Source organism: Kryptolebias marmoratus, linkage group LG18, assembly GCF_001649575.2.
Source record: "Kryptolebias marmoratus isolate JLee-2015 linkage group LG18, ASM164957v2, whole genome shotgun sequence".
Classification (NCBI taxonomy): Eukaryota; Metazoa; Chordata; class Actinopteri; order Cyprinodontiformes; family Rivulidae; genus Kryptolebias; species Kryptolebias marmoratus.
This window is the reverse complement of record NC_051447.1, coordinates 7,283,429-7,305,091: the sequence shown is the minus strand read 5'-3', so window position 1 is coordinate 7,305,091 and position 21,663 is coordinate 7,283,429. Positions and strand designations below refer to the sequence as shown.

At 41.2% G+C, this 21,663-nt stretch overlaps 1 protein-coding gene across 1 annotated transcript; it reads left to right on the top strand.

The window, feature by feature from the left end:
* The first annotated feature begins 11,688 nt into the window (after positions 1-11,688).
* On the top strand, positions 11,689-21,156 carry usp44 (ubiquitin specific peptidase 44). Its single transcript, XM_017411588.3, has 6 exons — positions 11,689-11,773; positions 14,489-16,218; positions 17,523-17,721; positions 18,015-18,123; positions 18,212-18,462; positions 19,683-21,156. The coding sequence occupies exons 2-6, from the start codon at positions 14,656-14,658 to the stop codon at positions 19,805-19,807; spliced, it is 2,247 nt and encodes a 748-aa protein (XP_017267077.1). The 5' UTR covers positions 11,689-11,773; positions 14,489-14,655; the 3' UTR covers positions 19,808-21,156.
* The last annotated feature ends 507 nt before the right edge of the window (positions 21,157-21,663 follow it).

The following is a 21,663-nucleotide window of genomic DNA, read 5'->3' as shown; positions in this document are numbered from 1 at the left end:
GCTAAGCTAGCATCTAGCGTTAGCTGCTTTTGTGTCATCTTCATCTCCTCGTTTTTCCCCGTCTTCAGTTCTCTTCTTGTAGTCTTTTGTGTCAAAGTCATTATGATATTGTTTCCTGGATTCTTAGGTGGATTTATTTTCTTACAGCAGGCAAATTAAGAGTTATCTCCATCGGAGCGCAGTTCGCAAATGTCTTTACTGGGTCATGCCGGAAGCGGAAGTCAATTAAGTTTTAAATACAAAAATTGTATCTAATTTGTAATGAGCACCCAGACGGTTTGTGGCTGAGCACAGTGAACCTCAGACACAGTCGCTTGAACGCCAGATTAAAAACAGTAGATGTAACTGCACAGGGCTTGAAATACTTCACATAAATTGGACAGAAATATCCTCGTCACGCTGCTCTGTGTGTGTGTGTCCCTTCAGATTAGCTCATCCATCACTTGCCCTCCCGGAACACTCTCCTGTACGTTCGCACAGCGCCACAAAATGTAGCCCATAACAGAGAGGCCTAAGGCGAGCACACACACACATGCAAACATGCACACACACACACTCTGTTTGGGTTTAGACCAAGTGCATGTTTTCCTCCCGTGACGTGACGCGGTTGGCCGAGAGGTGCGGACGCATTCCTGGCGCGTCGAGCGGCGTTGCGCCGCGGGCCGGGTCGAAGGTCATTCACCTGTCTGCCTGCCTCGTCTCGCAGACGAGGATGCCTTCACGCAGCTGAGGCCGGACAGCCGCTCGTGCACACGTTTCCTAATTCTCGACCCATTCACAGATTTGTGGGCAGAGAGGTCACGACTCCCGGTTTCTGCTGAGCCGTTTTCCAGACAGCAGGCTAAAGGGTGAATGAGTGCATACGGCGAGAGGAATGTGATCAGTGCCAGTGAGGAAAAAGTAATGTTACTTTTACACTAATATTACACTACTTTCATTTGATGGCTGAAGGGATCAAAAGTTTGATTTTAAAGATCCATTTTTCTTCACGTCTAGTAAGATTTTTGGCCCAAATAGAATAAAACACAAATAAATACACATGCTTTCATTAGTGTTATCAGGTTTATTTTTTTATCCGAGGACAAGTTTTTAAAGCTACAGATAATGCATGTTCCTCGGCTCACTTCCCTTCCAGTCTACGTGTACCAGAAGAGATGTAGTTACTGTAAAAAAGGTCCATGTGAGGTTTTTTTTCAGACTCTTACATCTTACTACATGGAACGTGTTGAAGAAAAACCCTTTGGCTGTAATCTGTAACTTTGCCACTACATAACGCACTCCAGATCAGAGTTTACAAAACAGGCTGGCTTGTGACTTCTTGGTTTTTATTTGGTTTTTAAACTGATAAAGACAGTTAAAGATAGTTGAAGCTCCTTGTCCCGTTCCAGCTGCCCACAGATAAGTCATTACTCAACATGACTTGACGTAGAAGCAAACATATTTCTCCCAATATACCTTAAACCAATGAGTCCCAAAGTTGGGATCGGGACCCCAATGTGGGTCACCCAACACCAAGTAGGGGTCCTTAGATAATCTCCAAATATCCAGTTACAATTAAAAACCCAGTTTTTATGATATATTTACACCATAATTGTTACAGAGAATTGAAATACAAGTCATTTAATGATTTAAAAAACAGCTAAATGGATGCTAAGACTGTTTGTGTTATCATTATGCCCTTATTTAATAGGATCGTTAGCACACAGCTAACAGATGGGGTCACACACCTTTGTTACTGTTATTTTATGGGTCGGAAGCTGAAAAGTTTGGGAACCACCACCTTAAACAACGATGGCAGTGAAAAAAAAACACAACTAACAATCCTTAGCAAACAGAAATGGCTGTACCTCATCATAGATATCAATATGTTGCATTTATGTCTATTTATCACTTTAAATTATGCACTTTGGAACATTAAAGCACCTGTTTGGACTCCTTCATGATGCTAAAAGGTTCTAGTTCTGGTATATTACCACCTACAAATAAAGGCTGCTGTGTTCATTAACTATGACCAACTGGGGAACGATCAGAGCCAAGAAAAGTCAAGAAAAGTGAAAGAATTGTTAGTTCACAGTCACGTGAATTGCACAGATAAACAGACAAACTGCCATGACAATAAGATGTATGAAACAGCATCTAATCGTCTAGTTTTGTTTATTCATTTGGCGTTTTTTTCTGCATTTTGAAGTGTCCTAATAAAAGATTATTGATAGAATGGACCCTTTTTAACAAATCTAACTTGTTGCTCACATGACTGATCAGTTGCCCATTTTAAGGAACTCCAGACGAGGGAGCGTTTCTTTGTCAAGCTCTCATTCTTTTCTTAAAGTGTGTTAAAGTTTTTTTTGTCCTCCTTTAAAGTTTAGTTTTGTTTATTACAACCACAATGAGATGCAAGCTGTTTTGCAGACTTTTGCTACACCTAAACCTATCCACTCTACACCAGTAAAAACAAATACTTTTAAAATTTGCTCTTTTTCTGATTGATCATTTGATGAGAACAAAACTAATTGTTTATAATCATTTACCACAAGTAAAAACTTCAGCATGTCTATTGATTTCCAATATATTTATTAATTAAGCAGCCTTTATTGTTCATTTATGATCCACAATAGCTGATGATTATCATAACTAAAACCTATCTACCTGCTGGTTTACATGATGCCAAATGATCCAAACTTCTTGCTGTGCTCAAAAACCAATATTCCTGCAGTGCTGAGAAGGATCTCTTTAATTAATCATTAATCATCATTAATCATTTTATTGCATACTTATTAAGGCAAGGAATTGCTGGATTAAACTACCAATGACGAAACAACGTCAATTATTAGAAGATGCACAAGACTTTAAGATGTAAAAATTGAATTTATGAAGTGAATTTCTGAATCCTACAAATTTTTGTACCGGGGGAGACCTTCGGATTAGTCCAGAGGAGGTGTTTGTGGGAACTGGCCTTGAATCATAGACACAACAGGACACCACAAACACATTCACTGCCACAGCTGAACTTACAGACCTCCTCTCTCACTCCCTCACTCATTGTCCCGGGACTGACTGGCCATTCTCAGCCTGTGATGGAGATGTCCTGCGGGGGGTTGCATGGTGTGGGAACCTAGTTGATGAATGAGTGTTTGGCATGCTTGCGTACTCCTTTGGCATACTTTGTTCCAGTATGGTTTTTGTGTGTGTGTGTGTGTGTGTGTGTGTGTGTTATTGTAGTAACAGCGAATGCGTGCATGTGTGCGCGCCTGTATGAACACAATACCTCGCTTGTGTTGCTGTAGAATGGAGTTATGGCCTTTGTCCCGTCAGCATTCTTGTGTTGCTATTGGTCCCGGAGTGCGTGGCAGCTCCCGCAGGCTTGGGGACAATAACCTCCCCCACCTTCCCTTCCTCTCTCTGGGAGTCACAATGCCCCTCTTTGGTAGCACCCATCACCCTGAGACAGACGCCCGAAAACTGGCCTGCTACGGGTGCCGCACGGCGAACAGCACTTACTGGTCCTGCATGCAGAAAGGGACAGGTAGACCAGGTTACAAAAGTTGTCACAAAATCTTCTCTGCAGGTTTTACGCTACTGCAAGGTATTTTGAACTGGCATTATTATTTAAATTTAGTCAAATACTACTGGTGTAATAACAAGAAATTGTCAAATTTGTGCAATTTTTCTGAAACCTGCTTTCAAATTTGTAAGATTTATATGAATAAGTAGCATCTTAAATTTTTTATAGGTCATAAAAAGTGGTGATTTAAGTTTACAAAATCAAAATGTTTTGACATTTCTGAATAAATACGACCTAAAAATAATCAGTATTAATAATTTAGGGACTTATCCAATATAACACGTGTCGAATGTGAAGAAAATATAAATTTGGGATTGAAAAGAAAGGTTTTTTGATTAGGGTGATGATAATCAGGAAGCTGTAGGAGTCTTGTTTGATTAAAACACAGCATGTCTGTGGAAACGCATCATTCCACTTAAAAGGGAAAATTTATGAGGACCGGGACAGGTTAGAAAACCACATGTGCAGGCTTTGAACTCAATCAATCAAACATTTAAACAGATGCTGAACGAACACGGGAAACTCAACACCATTGTTTCCCACCCAGGGAGTGGTCCATCAACAGAAATCACTCCGACACCGTAGCGTGTTGGAGTCTTCATGGTAGTGTTTGATGTTTGAAAGGAAACCAGGGTAACTTCCAAGCAATTAAAGCGCTCTCCTGCTGGATAATGAGTCTGCTATCAGAAGAACAACAATGGTGTTTATGACCGAGCCACAAGGAGAAAGCTACTTTTCTCTAATTGCCGGAGTCTGCAGTTTGCTAAGGATCACATGTGCACAAACAAGAAAGCTGTGGAAAACTTCTGAATGCAGACTAGAACAAAATGGTTCAGGTGAGAAGCTTTAAGTCTGATAAACAAAAACACAGAGGTGGTAATATGATGGTTTGGGACTGTTTTGTTGCATCTCGACAAAGAATGTTTCCACTAATGAAACAATGAATTCTGAATTATGCTAATTTCCTCATTTCTATTTCAGAAAAAAAGTGTTAAAGAGGAATGTGAATACCAAGAAAAGGTCAGTGAGTGCATTTTTATTATATATATTAAATTAAATACACTATAAACAAATAGGCACAAAACAACAAATTCAATGGGAGAATATAAACAATAAAAACAACATAGACATGTTAAAATATTACAAAAATGAGACCTAGAAATGAAGCGTTGAAAACTAAAAAGTGACTCATTAAAGACACAAAATAACTTGAATGAGCTTTAATAAATGACCGACATTTTATAAGGGAAACGCTTATCGCCCGCCGCCTTTCGTGACATACTTTTAATTCAAGATGGCCGCCACAGCCACATCTTGCGCTCTGAGTTTGATGACTCTCAGGCTACCAACACATAAACTTCACCTCATTATCTGCATTTCTGAGTGAGTTGTAGCCATTTTTGTGTTGGCAAACGCATATAAGCCGTGGCAGCCATCTTTAAATGGGATGCCTCCAAGTGTCCCTCAGTTGTATTTGTCCGTCTGATGATTACTTCCTGTGGTTCATTAGATATTTTGTTAACAGGCAGAGAGAGTCGACTGCGATATTTAATGGAGAAACTGGAAAAACCATTGTGGAGAACTTTGCAGAACCTGGAGAGGTTCAAAAAGGCGTTATATAAGTGTGGCGATTGTACCATTATCAAGAAAACCCTTTTTGATCAAACAAATATAGTAAACATGTCTTTCTAGCTTAAAGTTTGAACCTGCTGCCACTGTTTTTTTGTCGAGGACAGGAGGGGAGAACTAGAAGCAGAAAATATGTTAAGAATGGATTTTCTTTCGGACCTATAGTGAAGGGAAATGGGTGCTGGGAAAGTGAGTCATGTGGATGGTATTATCCCATCAGTTGTGATTCACTCGCAGAGGAAATGAGAAGCTTTAAGCGTCGTAAAGCAGACAGAAACCAGCGCAGTGGATGGATTTAACTAAAAATATCCAGCAACATCTTCAGAAGCCATCCTGGCTTTCTGGCTTTACCTATTTGTGTTAAAACACTGAAGGAATGTTTCTCTTCATAAAGAGCAAGCCAGAACAAGGAGGGTGATGTTGACATAGCAGGGTGATCAAAATGCTAAAGCTGGGAAGTTTCACAGTCACAAAAAAAAAATATAAAAAAAAACCTAGATTTCGTCAATTCCTTCTTACCAAACTCACAGATCAAGATGACTACAAACATTTCAGGCAGTCAAAACAAGCTGGGACTCTATAAAAGAAAACAGACGATGCTTCAGAAGCCAACGTTAACATCCAGCCCTACCAACGAGAGCAAAAAAAAAATTACAGGAGGCGAGTTTGTTTACAGGTTGCGAAGTGTTTCCTTTGGCTTCTCCTGCACCTGTGTTTTCGCCCGCCGCAAAACCAGCACCGTATCCAGCTGCTTTACCACCACCATGAAACCACCTGGAATGGCTTCCTTTCTCTGAAATTATCAGCCTGCGCAAAACATGTAGCAAAGCTGCGTGTTTCTACGGCATGTGGGTGTGTTTTTACTCCAGTCTTTATGAGCTCCAGGTGTCACAGAGAAATGTACACAGAGCATTTTTTACTGCGCGTCACCATCACAACAGAGGAAACGCTTCACGTACAGTAAGCTGCCGGAGAATCTCTTCACGAGAAACGTTATGCTCCTTTCAGAACGATTCGCAGACACAATCTTCTTTTTCTAATTACAAAGCAGATGACATGCTCACACGTCGAGTTTCGGACTCGGTTTTACTCGTTTTTTGGAAACCTTTTCAAAAACTTGACTCAAATGTCTGATTTTTCATCAATAAAGTAAATAAATCCAGTCAACAAAATAATCGGAAAACTAAAATAAACTAAAGAGCTGCTATTTCTGGAATGAATGCATGTCACCCGCCGCTTTTCAAGCCTAAAACCATTTGATAATGACAAGGCTACAGCTACAATCACACCAAATTTAGCTCAGTACCTGGAAAACTGACTGCGCTGTGGCCATTTCTGTCTTGGCTAAGGTTGATTAGCTGTGGCAGCCATTTTGAACTGAGATGACTCTAAATATTGAGGTTTAGATAAAGATCCAATGATTAAACGGGAAACCTACACAGTGCTTTAAATCATACATTTCTTTTACACAATAGATACAGCACTTCTCTATTGTCACTGATAACCGTATCGGGGGCAGTGAGGGGGTCTAATGTCTTACCCAAGGACACTTTGGCACGCTGTAGGGGCTGAGGATCAAACCCCCAACCCTCCTATTGAGAGACATCCACCCTACCCACTGGGCCAAGTATTTACTAAAAGCCTCACTAAAATCCATCCAGTGGTTCATGACATATCAAAAAAATAACAAAATATTAGGCAACAATATTGCACAATGTGTAGAGCTCAAAGTACTTGCTGGGATTGCTACTCAGCCCCCACCACACCAAATTTCACCTCTATGTCTGCAAAATTGGCTGAGATATGAGCCATTTTTGTGCTTGCTAAGGTCACAAAGCAGTGGTGGCCATCTTGAATTGGGTTGACTACAAAAGTTAATCAGTTGTACGTGTACATCCAGTGATTACCTTCTGGGAGTTTCATTAAAATTTGTCCAGTGGTTTATTTAATATTTTGCTTATGCCAAAGATAAATGAACACACAGACGCACACACACACATACACACACAGGCAAAATCTTATCATCCCTTGTCTTTGGCGGCATGCAATAAAAAGACTGAAACAATATCTATATCAGTGATAATGTTGTAATGCATGACATTTTATTTCACACTGCCTAGATAAAATAAAAGTCTCTTTGAACACCAACATTTGATTTGGTGCCTTCTTAAACGAGCAAATTACACCTACTAATGCGGTCCCATTTGGTGTCAGACGCTGAGTTTGGAGCTAATAACCAAGGAGAAAGGGAACAAAAAGCAACGATTTGAAAGAAATCTAAACCAAATCTCAGAATTTGATAGATTAGACCACAGGATGGTTTCCCACTGTCCCCCAGAGCTCTGGTCTAGAAAAGACAGCCGTGTTTCTAGATCTTATTTTTGCTTTCCTGGGGGTAGTTCTAACCCAGGTGAACTGTGTTCTGTTTTCCTCAAATAATGTCCGTATGTGAAGCACTGCTGTCTGTAAATCACGGCCATCCAGCCTTGGTTTGTGGCTTTTTCTTGTACAAGGAAATTTCCCTGGATTCTTTAAATCTTGTTAAAACAATGCAGCAGAGGATGAATTCCTCAAAATATGTGTCATTTTACATAGAAAGACATGATTCTTTCATTTTTATTTGTTACATCTTGATACTCACCTGGTAGTTATTAACGCTGAGATGCTTTTTGCACGTTTCCCAGCATTTTCTGCCTCTGTGATAAACTTCTTTGAAACGTGTTGATGGCCTTGAATTTAATAAGAATTTATTTAATAAATAAATTCATGGAATAAAATGTTTAAATCGGTTTAAGCAATTTGCAAATCACTGCAATTGTCTTTATTTCGCTTTTTTTTACCCGCCGCTGAAGGCAAAAGGGCAGTAATGTTTTTCCCCGTGTCTGTGTGCATGGGGTTGTTTGTCTGTTGTGTTAGCAAAATATCACCTGAACCACTGAATGGATTCTAATGAAACTTTAAAGACATAATCATTGGATATCACTGATACAACTAATTAGCTTTTAAACATCATCATCATGGCCAACACACAAAGACACACAAATTGCTATAATTTAGTATTTTTTACAAATATTGAGCTAAAATCTGGTGTGGTAGTAGGTGAGGGTCATTCCCAACACATAATATGAGCACTACGCATTAAATGTTGGGAAAATATCTCATTCTAATGAAACTCCCAGAGAGTAATAAATGGATATTCATTTAAACCTGGTTAACTTTTTTAGTCAATCCGATTCAAGACCGCCACCACAACTAATGAACTTCAGCCAACGTAAAAACGGCTACAACTTAGTCAAATTCACAGATATTGAGCTAACGTTTGGTGTGGTAGTAGCTGAGAGTCATTAACAACATGTGCTCTGGAAGCTACCACATCTCACAGGATCTCTCATGAGATAATTCATAATGTCATTTACAGGGTTTGACCCAAACTGCTATAACTCCTTCCCTTCTGATCAGAAGATAATCTTAGTTCAAAACTCTGGCATTAAAGGTGCATTTCTTGAAGGAATGCTAGGCCTTTAATTAACAAAATATTTCATTAAAAAATCATTACACCGTAAGACCAACAGCACTGTGACTTGTGTCACTCCCATCTGCCCGTGTATTATTAACACATCTATCTGTCGTAAAACGGCATCATCTCCTGAGTCCCACAGCTTTTCTGGACATCTGATGAGTGCACTTTTCACCGATACTGTATCTTCATCTCATTCTAAACCAGCTCCTGGGAAAAAAACATCTTCCAGTTCCTGAAAACGTTCAGCCGCCTTCCCCAGCTGGTCGCTCGCTTTATCTTTTTAGTTGTTTGGTGCTGGATGAGCGGCGTACAGTGGGTTTTATCAGCACGCTTGCTGAAAACAAGGGCTCATGAGAAAATTGTGGTACTCAATAATAAAGTAAATAATCCGTAAAGCCAAAGCAGGAAACAGCGAGGAAAGATTGAGCTGCTCAGCCCGGAGGACTCTGGATTTATCAATCGGAGAAAAAGGCGCTGGGGATTTAATCACTTGATTCAAAGTTAAAGCTAAATTACTGATTAATTCATTGCTCGTGAGGTGCTCAGACGTTAGATAACAGTGAAAGGAGTGTTTATGAGAAGCGTGGATGAAAAGCGAACAGGGAGGAAGGGAGGGAGGGTCTGCGTGTGCGGACATGAAGGCAGTAAAGGCCCGGGGACATTACGAGAGAAAAACATTAGAGATGATTCACAGTCATTGCATGGTACATCAACACATACCTCTTTCTCTAAGTCACTCAAAAACGCCCCTGAATCCCACACACTAAACCTCTAGTTTAGTGATGCACACACACACACGTGTGCAGGCAAAACACACACTTCCCCTGTTCAAAGAGGGTTTAACAAGGCTTGTATGGATCAGTCCTCCACTAATCAGAACATGAGAGGGATTCCTAACACGCTATCAGGGAGCATGTGTTAAGATTAACAGTTTTACTCCAAGCACAGTTTCCTAAACGAAAGTCTGCTCCTTCCTGCCTTTGAGCTCTTAGCTGCCCAAAGAATTCTTTCATATTCGCAAAGGAATTTGTGAAATGTTAAAGCACATTTCTGCACAATTCGTCATGGGGTCCCTGGATTGTTTCCTGTTGTTGCCGCTGAGACTTAAAGCCACGCCGCAGACGGCGCAGAGTTGTTGGGGTTTTTTTGTGGCACTGATAGGATCTCGGCGGTGACTACCACCATGCAGCTCCCATTAACCTGCATGAAGCCCTGTGCCAGCATCCCGCAGAGAGTCTGAAGGCACACAAACAGGGACACGGGGCAACAGATAGTAAACACACACACACACACTTGAGCCATGAAAGTGGCACAGAGGAGGCTTAAAGCGGGGAGATTACGTTACTTGGGACAAACCGCTGTACAGATGAAGGCGGAAAGGAGAAACTAATGTATCCCATTACCAAATGTCTAGTTTGTAAAACTATATTGAACTGTTATATGGTTTCTTTTGTTTGATATTTCTGCACTTTTACTGCACACAACTTTTAAAGGATGTTTTGAATCTTTTAGAAACATCACATTTGTCACTGCATATATGAGATTAAGCAAATCAATCCATCCTGACAGACGGTTTATGGCTTGTAAAGTTTTCTGTTTCCAGTTTTTGGTTACAGTTACAGTACTTAATCCATCCCTCATTTCTTAATATTTTGATTTAAATAAATCAAGCTATCTTGTCTTTTTCAACGTGTTTTCCGAGTGAACAGATCTTACGTTTGACAGTTTTCACAGGATTTTTAAAATTTTTTATCCAACCTAAAACATATTTGTGAATCAGGCATAAAAAAGGGCCGTAAAACTCAAAAAATGAGCAAGTGTTGCGTCTAAACCTATGTAATAACTCATCAAAAAAATCAATTTTACATTATTTTTTCATTAATGTACATTGTTGCCAGCAGTCTGTAACAAAGACACAGTTTCTCCCCATATCTTCACCAGAAACTATATTTAAAAACACCAAAGATAACGGTTTGACAGTTTGTTTCTTTTATTTCTGACAGGCATCATATTTAAAGACTGTTCATGTGGTGAAAATAGGTTTTATGTCCGACATTTGCTTCTGTTTTGTCCTGAACTGTAGGGTGCACTTACAAACCTGTACTGGCTAATAGGATTGAACAAAGAAATCAATCTAGAGAGAAAACCGAAGAAGAATATTCTGAAAGCCTTGAGAACTACTGATCAAGATCACTTTTAAAAACCACAAGAAAGTCTAACACCTTAGAAGCAAAATATAAAGAAATGAGGCTTGGCTCAAGACTTCTGCACAGTTCTGTGTCTGTATGTTAAATGAGCTTGACTTCCTCTTCCTGTTCATTGTGTGTAAAACAGCTATAGATCTTTGGGAGAGTGATTAAATGTTGCATACAGCTGTATTTGTTTTTAACGATCAGAGCCTATGCTGAAGTGTCGATGGTGCAACACTTCCCTCTAGTGATTTAAAATGGTTCTACTTTCATTTTCTTACAAGTGTAGTGCAGTGATTTTTACCAGCGGGCAAAACTAAAATAGTACTATACTATTACATATGTGTAGCATTTTCTGCAACTTATTCCTGCAACATTATTGATCAACTTTGGCTACTGAAATGCGTATTAATTCAGTTCAGTGTAGTTTTAAAAATAATTATTTCTGTTTCATTCATAAGGAACCAATTAATCTGCAGTGAGAATTAAATATTAACCAACAGCATATATATGTTATTTAAACTAATTATGGCCATCTTTAACAGCAACTGCGCTGAGCCATTAGCAACTTTAATGTGATTTTATCTAGTCTGAATTTCACTAAACTTAAAAAAATAGCTTACTTGTATTTTTTATATGTATATATAAACAAAAACGAAACTTCTGAAATGTTAGAATCTCTCTCTATTTGTATATTTTTGCTGTAAATGAGCTGTATTTGTTTAAAGGCGATCGGAATTTTCAGCGTCATCATTAAAAACAATAACAACAACGTCACGTAGCCGTGGACGCGCTCGAGCTAACACCACGCGACAGGGACTGACAAGATGGCGATCATTTTAGAAACAGTGGAGTAACTGAAGGAGAGACTCGGTATGCTGTGTTCTCTTTGTAACAATCTCATTATATTTTGTTTGTAACACTACGTTTACCGTACGTTTGTGCTCGCCCCGGGGGTTGGCGATAAACCTGTGCCCAATGAAGGGAGCCGATGTGCGGCTAACTCGTGAACTTGTTGGGATTTGAGCCCGGTTGCTAGCTAGCATACTAGGCTAACATTAGCAGCTAAGGCTCACTAATCTCTTGAATAAACACAACTAAATGGTAGACATAGCGTAAAGTGCACCTGTTTGTGTGGGCCTACTTATAGTTTAAAAGCTTTCATGCAAATATTTATAAACTGTTTGCTGTGACTGGGGATGTAGTTCTTACGGTTTATTATTTTAAATATCATTTTCAAAGCTTCCACGTTAGCGGTGTCGGCTAGCTAAAATGTTAGCTGTTGTGGCATGGGTGCATTTTGCGCTGTTTCGGTAATAAACCGAGGTGTTTCGTTCTGCTGATGAGTCGAGACAGTTGTGGGCTCGCTTACCCAGTGATCGTGCTTTGTTTTGGCACATTTACTTGGAGTTATTGTGAAGATGAGATAGCTTCAGATCATACCCAGGCAAGGCGCGCTGACTTTCTGGTCAGTCGTGACTGACACCAGAAACTCCGGGTCACCTTTCTCTTTCTCAAGAATCGTCCACCAATTGTTCAATTAAAACAACTCTTATTTATCAGCAGAAGCTCCGTGGTGATGACTAGTATTAGCTGAGAAACCCCGACGAGTTTCATGTTTATTTTCAATAATTATTTATCAGTAAACGTCCTGGCTTATCATCATGGTACGAATTTTATGATGTATGTTTACTCGAGACTTTATCTGCGTCAGATCAGCGATAAATATCACCAAAACCCACTGCCGATTGTGCATAAGGGAAGTAAAAAGTTCGTTTATTCACTCAATAGGTTGCCCTTTATGATCCTTTCTACATTCACTGTAACTTCCAAGTGATTTTCTAGGCGAGCAGATAGTTTTCTAGGACGAGCTAAATGTGCTCGAAATCCTCCATAGCTGTTGTAACTCCTGTAGTTTTATCAGGACGATCCTGGTGTAAGATTAAAGGTATTTTCAAGATCTATCCAATAGTTCCAAACTTATCCAGTTTGATTTTAGTCACTTAACTAACACACAAACAGTATAAGTATGTATGACTTATATGTTGTCACAATCTGATAAACAAAACTGAATCAGCACGCCCCCTCTATCATTATAACTTGTAAAACAAAAAAACCTGTTCTGACTTGAGTATTTTAGTAGATGTCATTGCAGCAGTTAAAAAAAACCAAACAGATAGGATAATCAGAATGTAAATCAGCAAGTCGGGGATATAAATGGGTCTACTTTAGCAGCAAGAAGGACTTCAGAAAAGAACAGTTTTGGTAAATGTATTAATATACTCCTGTTAATGCTTTATAACGCATCTTAAAAGCTTGCTATTTTAACTGCCATGTAAAATATCTGAATAGCAACTAAAATCAGCAAAAAAAAGCTAGTAAAGTGAAATATTTTCAGTTTTTCTTTTGTTGCTAAGGGTATTTCCTGCAGGATGTTTTATTTAGCGTATTATTTCATTTCCCTTTTTACAGGTACCCAGACAAAGGGTATAAATTATGGCAGCTTAGACCCCCTTTTGTTGGCCAGTCTTTCTTTGACTCCATTTGGAGGAGCTGAAGGGACTTAGTGCACTCAGGGATCCCTGCTTTTTTTTTTTTTCACTAACAATGAGGCGACTAATTTGAACCAAACTACAACCCACCGTTTAGCTCTCAGATGTAGATTATAACAGATGTTTCTGCTTAGGAAAACCCTAGATGTTCAGTAGAACGCATTAATTTATTTTCGACATCTTCTGCAATTGTTCACACGTGGACTTTCTGCTACAGATGCTCTCTCAGCTGGAAATGTGAGGGATTGCTTCAGGAAAACATCTGTCTACAGCACAGAGAACAGAAGCTGTGATGCAGAAACTTTAATGGGGAAATCTGTAAAAAGAAAAAAAATCTTACCAGCGTGCACCCTGGATATTCTGAATATTTTACTAGATAGCTAGTTGGGAAAAAAAAGTCCACAAGGAGACTTGAGCGAATGTTGTGAATACTTGAGTTCTCACACGTCATGCCTTTGGAATATCTCTAAAACTTTCCAGGATTGCAGCGCTTGTGTGAAACTCATAAATCAAACTCAGGAACTTGTGTATTACTTATTAACTTAAAGTAGTGCATTACAATGTGGATGTTTTTTTAAAGGAGAACACAGTCGTGACCCCGTGAAGTCATTGTTATTCTCACCGCCTACTGAATTTTAGTAATCTTTTTATGGAAGGAAAAGGACTTTGTCGCGTTGATGTTTTTCACACTTTTCCTGAACAGTTCATGTTAAATCAAACGTGCTCCTGCCTGCCTGTCTCGTTTACTGACCAGTTATTTTACTTTGCCTCAGTTTACTGTAGTCGCATAAAACGCTCCAAGTAGGTGACATGGTGGCTTTTAGATACGAGTGCTGGTGTGTTTCTATTAGAAGAGCTAAAGCCAAACTTATAAAAAATACATTTTCAAACAAGATATTAGATTTTTTTAGGGCAAATCATTATCAATAGTTATACAAAAAGTAACTTTTCACCATAGTTGTGGTTTCACTTTACTGTTTCTTTACCTGCGTTCTTTTCCTCTTGTCTAACACGACCTTTACTCTCTTTCTTTCAGAAAACACAACCATGCCCTGGGAGGGTCCCGTTTCTCGGCTCACCGTGGATACCATGGTGATATGAAGCCAGTGTGAAACGTTGACGCATACACCCAGCCTTACACTCTTCACACGCAGTCAGACATTGACTGACACGGCCTGCCAGCTCGGCCGGCAGGCTCGTGTAATGGACAGGTGTAAGCATGTGGGGCGGCTGCGGCTGGCCCCTGATCACTCCATCCTCAACCCCCAGAAATGGCACTGCGTCGACTGCAACACCACCGAGTCTGTTTGGGCCTGTCTGAGCTGCGCGCACGTAGCGTGCGGACGCTACATCGAGGAACATGCTCTGCAACACTTCCAGCTGCAGCGCCACCCGTTGGCAATGGAGGTTAACGAGCTCTATGTTTTTTGTTACTTGTGTGATGACTACGTACTCAATGATAATGCCACAGGAGACCTCAAGCTGCTTCGCAGTACACTCAGTGCAATCCAAAGCCAGCGCTATGAGGTTACCACCCGCAGTGGGCGCACTCTCCGCTCTGCTAGCGCCGCACCGGATGCCCTCATGTTGTGCGGTGCCAGTGAGCTGCAGCTGAGGGATGAGGACCGAATGTTTACTGCCCTTTGGCACCGCCGAAGGGCACTTATAGGACGTATCTTTCGCCTTTGGTTTGGCCTGACTGAATGTGGAAAGAGGAGAGAAGAAGAAGAGAGAAAGAGGGAGGAGGAAGAGGAACAGAAAAGGGAGGCCAGGGAGAGAAGGCGTGCTCTGAAGAGGCAGCTACAAGAGGAGCTGGAGAATGCTCCTCTCAGGAAGAGTCGTCGCTTGCGTCGGAAAAGCCAGAGAGTTGCGGACACAGCAATCGCGAAACCAGCTTCTCAAAAGACTCTCAAAAAGACAAAAACTCGTGTACCCTCATCTCAAACCCACAAGCCACGGACTCGAATTCCTGCCATGATTACTCCCAAGAAGGCCAAACAAAGAAAAAAGGCCCGACCCACTCCCAAACCCCAGAAACGATCCTCGAACACCAAATCAAAACCCAAAACACCCTCAACAAGCTCTCGCACTGCCAAAACCCCTGCCCGCCGCAAGCAGAGTGACAAACAGAGTGGCTCGCCTTTCAAACGACGTCCCACGGTCACTCCTGGAGTAACAGGCTTAAGGAATTTAGGAAACACCTGTTATATGAACTCCATCCTGCAGGTGCTGAGTCACCTGCATGTTTTTAGGGAGTGCTTTCTTCGTCTGGACCTGGCCCAGGCACTGGAGCTTCTGGCCTCTGCTGTCCACGGTCAACTGGCAGGAAAGGCCTCACCGCAGACCCTCCTGTCCCAAAGAAAAGGACTCCAGACCAGCTCAGGCTCCGGTGCGGGGCTGAGTGGCGGGGCCTCGCGGGCCCGCAGCATGGAGTTGATACAACCCAAAGAGCCCAGCTCGAAGCACATCTCTCTCTGCCACGAGCTTCACACCTTGTTTCAGGTCATGTGGTCGGGCAAGTGGGCGCTGGTGTCGCCGTTCGCCATGCTCCACTCGGTGTGGCAGCTGATTCCTGCGTTCAGAGGCTACGCTCAGCAGGACGCTCAGGAGTTCCTGTGCGAGCTGTTGGATAAGGTGCAGCACGAGCTGGAGAGCACAGGCAAGCACACCACCACCACCACCGGGGTCCAACAGACACAGAAACGACTCATCAAGCAGGTTCTCAGTGTGGTCAACACCATCTTTCATGGTCAGCTTCTCAGCCAGGTATGGGACTCTTTCATACACACACACACACACACTCACACACACGCCTTTGATCCCGTTTCCCCAACAATCACAGCTGTCATTATCTGACCTGCACCCTTAGCAATTATCAGTTCTGGCCTAACATTAAAATATTTAACAATTAAACAGTCTTTCAAAACTGACATCAGTGTTGATGCCACTGTTTAATCAATAAACGTTATTGACTAAATAAAGTTTAGCACAAATATTTATTGATTTTTCTTATAGGGGTCACATAACTATTCTACTTTCACTACCTTTGCTACTTTTCATCTGAAATACATTTTTGCATCAAAATAAAAATATATTTTTACATTTAATTTAGTACCTTTTGTTAAAATATGGCTCTCATTGGCTTTTTTTTTCATTAACCCGTTAAGCTAATAATTCAGTTTATTGATTTACTTAAAACAGTAAAATCTAAAAGTTGTTCGTTATTTTGACAGATTTCAAGTGATAGTTGAAAACTTGTAATGCACAGCAACACTCAATGTATAATAAATAGTACATAAGCTGTAGTTCTGGTTGGTGCATCACTGCCAATCTCAACACCATACACCACAACATTTTGTTATTCAGGTGCTGACAGATCATTGAAGAGCTCAGGATGGTGCAGCTACACCTTAGTGTTCAAAATACATCCTGCAGAATTTCTCTCTCATTACCCAAGTGCATCCAGGATTTGGAAATCTTACAAAGTGCTGAAGTGTCCCACCCTCTAATATGTAGCAGCAGAACAGGTTCAGCCTTTAAAGCAAACATAAAACATGTCCTAAGTCCTCTGTCTGAATATGAATAAAATAGCAGGTAATAATGAGGACTTATTTATTTATCCGTGTTTGGACTTAAAGAGAAAGTGTAGTTCAGCTGATTTAGGACGCTCCTGATTTACTTTAGCATTTTTATTTGCCCTTTTAATTAGATTTTACTCATTCAGTCTTGTTTGTTTAGTTATCTGAAGCCATCTTAAAATGGGATTAAAAATGAACTAATTTAAGTGACAGAATGACGAGGATAGTGGGAGAGTTAAGAAGAGGAGTGGGGCAATGAAGTCCTGCTTGTAGAGTCTGATCACACACTGTGACACCTGCTCTTGTTGAATAAAAGGCTGAGTGTTTGCAGTGGTTCTGACTGCTCTCAACTCTGGCTTGGACTGCATTTGTTATCACCATTCCTTTCAATTTCTCAGCACGTTTAACTGATATTTTCAACTTGATAAAGCAAGAATAGCCGCTCGTTGCTTCACACTGGCCTCTGTCCTCATTACTGGACGTCTTTTGCAGGTGACGTGCTTGGCCTGCAGCCATCGCTCCAACACTGTGGAGCCTTTCTGGGATCTGTCTCTGGAGTTCCCCAAGCGGTATCACAGTAATAGCAGGGAGTCGGCCGCTCAGGCTTCGTGCCATTTGACGGAGATGCTGGCCAAGTTTACGGAAACCGAAGCACTGGAGGGAAACATCTACGCCTGTGACCAGTGTAACTGTGAGTGAAATGATGGAACGCGCCAAAAATTGCTGCCTAGACTGCATGGATTTTAATACATTTACAGCTTATATTTACACCAGATACTAAGCAATTCCCTATGTCCTGTGGGCTAAGTCGTGTACCTCATTCCTCTGCTAGAATTTTGATGTAATTTTGGAAAAAATGAAAAGAATCAGTCATATTTTATCATCCTATTGTTGTAATATTTTGCATCTGAAATCGACTATAGGACGACTGCAGTAAATCATTTGATGTAAAGTAAAAACTCTCACCTCACCTTGTGTTTGCAGCTGCCAGACGTAGGACCTCCTCTAAACCCGTCATCCTGACTGAAGCTCAGAAGCAGCTGATGGTCTACAAACTGCCTCAGGTCCTCAGGCTCCACCTCAAACGTTTCCGGTAAGACGGGTCGGTGCTGAAGGCTGCCCTCATCGCGCCAATACGGCTTGGCTGAGCGTCTGTCCTCTGGTTTTGTGATCCTCCTCAGGTGGTCTGGGCGGAACCATCGGGAGAAGATCGGCGTCCACGTCAGCTTCGACCAGCTCCTCAACATGGAGCCCTACTGCTGCAGAGATTCTTCACCCAAAAGCGTGACCTGCTCCTCTCCCGGCAGCCCTGGCTCCGCAGGCTCGCCACGTCCGAAGCACTTCCTCTACGAGCTCTCTGCTGTGGTGATGCATCATGGGAAGGGCTTTGGCTCCGGCCACTACACTGCCTACTGCTACAACACAGAAGGAGGTAATAATTAACACTTGTACATTTAAGCTAAACGTGTTAATACCTCACAGACAACCTCAGTTTAAATAACTATTTGTTTCGCAAATGTCATTGTGTTTTTATTTATTTTGTTAATAATTCTGTGTATTGAGTACAGCCAGGTATCTCACTGGGATGTGACTGTTGGGGGTTAGTGACTCAAAATTAAAAAAAAAAAAACAAAAAACAAAAATGTGAGTAAATAGGCAAAATTTCACTTGCAGTCTCACTGAATTGTCAGTGTTTGCAACCAGCGAGCCATGCGGCCACATTAGGCCCTTAAATAAAACAGTTCTACAAAATGGGCACACTGACCAGTTCGTCCTTTAGGGGGCCTTCGGCCGTTGATAAAACATCAATGGATCTGCCCAAGTCTCGCACAGGCGGGAGTGTTCAGAGATGAAGAGAGCAGGGAAGAACCCAAAAAGGCGTAGAAAAAAAAAGTCAGCTGCTTTTACGTGTTGCTCTGCGCTTTATTTGTGTCACGGATGTCTCTTGGACAACATTTCTCGCAACAGCTGCAATTTGTCTTCCGTATGCTCCAAAATGCAGCTGGCTTTGCCTCCCCTCTCACCACCTCGATCCATTCAGAAATCACACCGAGACGGCCAGAAGGTGTCCAAGTCCCGGCCTGAGGTGTCTTGTGAAAGAACCTATTTTAAGCAGCCAGTATTTGAGAATAATGATCCATTCTGTTGCCCACTGGACCTTGATTTAATCTACATCAGTAGACTTTTGAAATGAAGATAGGTAGATTTGGACCAGTTTTGTTTTTAATAATTATCTACCATCAGCGTGGGTTTTACACCTGGACATCTGGGGCTGCAGCCTCAGATGTTTTCTGTCAGAGGACAGTTCCTGACTTTACGGAGCCTTTATTGAGAAGGGTTCAGGATGCCTGCGACAACTCTTCAACTATGTTCAACTACACAAATGTTCTGAACATGTTCAAAACTCAAGCAACAAGGTTGTGAGCCACTGCGACTTATGAGGCAAACGAGAAGCCCTGAAAACATTTTGAGAAATGCTGTTTGCCGACTAATCACAGTCCAGTCAGATACAGTACTACCAAACTGATCTGATAGCTTCTCTGTGTCATAGAAACTCAGCTATATGTTTTTTAGGTCTAAAGCACCACAGGTGATGCAAAGGCCTCTTGAAATCATAGTGATTATCGTTCCTTTTTCCTTCCTCTCCTCCAGGCTTCTGGGTTCACTGTAATGACTCAAAGCTGAACGTGTGTTCAGTGGACGAGGTCTGCCGAGCTCAGGCCTACATCCTCTTCTACACACAGCGAGTATCTCAGGACAAAGACCGGCCACTATAGGACCGCGACCCCGTGAACCCTGCCTCCTTCACCTCTGCTGCATCCTGACCACTCAACGAGACGATATCAGCACAGCCTGACCCGTCGCTCTTTTTTTTTTACCTGGGATGATGAGACTTTTTAGTCTATTTTTCTAAATTAAAAAAAAAAAGAGAGAGAGAGAATTAATTTCTTTGTAAAACCTGGTTTTGCTTTGTGAACTTCTTGTACATTGTGTTTATATATGTAGGTATTTTAAAAAGGAAAATGCTGATGCGATTTATGTACATATGTATTTTATAAAGAAGAGAGTATCAGCCAAGATTTGTCTCAGTAGCAGCCGGCGTCCAGGCCAGGCGTTCAGCCGTCTGCCCACCTGTGTCTGCTGGTTAGTTGATTGTAAATGCTGTTCGTTTGTTCAAATCAGCTGAAATGTTTCTCAGTCACTTTAGACAGTTCACACAGAACTGGATGTAGGTTTTCAACATGTCATTCAATCAGTAGAAACGTCGTCCACGTGCTCCAAAACGGCTAAAAGTTGCGACAGGTTCTAACAACGCGGCCACACTTAGGTCCTTTTCCTGCCAGAAAATGCACTAATTTCTACGGTTGTTAGCATTCATTTAAATGACTGTGTTGGATGGTTTGTTTGTTTTTTTTTTTTTACATTTTTACACAAGAGGGACAGGAAGTTTGGTTTCATCTCTAAAGTAGTCCTGTGTCTGAAGTAGACCTCCTGCCAAAGCCTTTAAAAAAAAAACTAAGCATTTCCAAAACGGTTCAACATTTTTTCGGTTGTTTGTTTCCTGTCCTCCTGTGCTAAGGGGGAGGGGAGAAAAAAAAAGTTTCCAAAGGGACAAGTTTTAGCTTTTTGCTGCCATCTTTCTCCTCCAGAATGTAATGTCCCCACCTAGACTGTACTAGAAAAAGTGGCCTTTTATTGACAAAGCAGGTCTATTTTTGTACTTCGCGGAGGAGGAATCTGCGTCGCTGCAGTCCAAACAGACCAGCATTTTGATTATGAATGTATTTTTATACAATCCTTAGAGGTTTTACAAACACGACCATCAGCTGTTCAAACTTTTAAACGAAAACACTTGTTCTGTTTGTTCAACGCCACCAGCAGTTTTTAGACTTTACTGTTTAATTATGTTCCTTTTCATTTGTGCATCGGAAGAGAATCAAAGCACTCTTTATCTCGGTTTTATTTAGGGTTGGGTTATTTTTGGCATTTTGGTTCTTTCTCCACGGTTTTGTGCGTCTGTGTGTAAATTTTATGGAAGTTATACTATGCAAATTGTTACCTCAAAATTTTTTTTAGAAAAAATTACCTCAATAAATGAGATTATTTTTTCATTTTTCTATAAAGATGTCTGGTTTTCTGTCTTTTTTTGTTGTTTGTTTTGACAAGAGTCTATATTATTTGTATTTAAAGTCATGTGAAGAACACAGGGTGGCCTATAAGAGTGGAGGCAGGACGCAGGTAGACTACATTCTGTGTAGAAGAAATAACCTGAGGAAGATTGTGGACTGTAAGGTCGTGGCAGAAGAGAGCGTGGCCAGACAGCATCAGATGGTGGTGTGTAGGATGAGTGTTGTGAAGAGGAAAGGCAGAGAAAAGGACCAAAGTTGAGGATATGAGGAGTTCAGAAAGGAGCTGTTAAAGGCTCTGGGTGGTAAGAAAAAGCTTCCAGATGACCGGGCTACTACAGCCACAGTGATTAGAGAGACCTGTAGGGAGGTACTTGGTGTGTCATCTGGACAGAGAACAGATAAGGAAACCTTGTGGTGGAATAGTGAAGTGCAGGAAGTTATCCAGAGGAAGAGGTTAGCCAGGAAGAAATGGGACAGTGAAAGGACTGAAGAGACAAGACAGA

Bases quoted from the DNA above. Each gene is read 5' to 3' on its own strand.
- usp44 (XM_017411588.3), top strand. From the start codon at position 14,656: ATGGACAGGTGTAAGCATGTGGGGCGGCTGCGGCTGGCCCCTGATCAC. The intron at 17,722-18,014 runs GTGAGTGAAATG...TTGTGTTTGCAG, and splicing joins CGCCTGTGACCAGTGTAACT to CTGCCAGACGTAGGACCTCC. The intron at 18,463-19,682 runs GTAATAATTAAC...CCTCTCCTCCAG, and splicing joins CTGCTACAACACAGAAGGAG to GCTTCTGGGTTCACTGTAAT.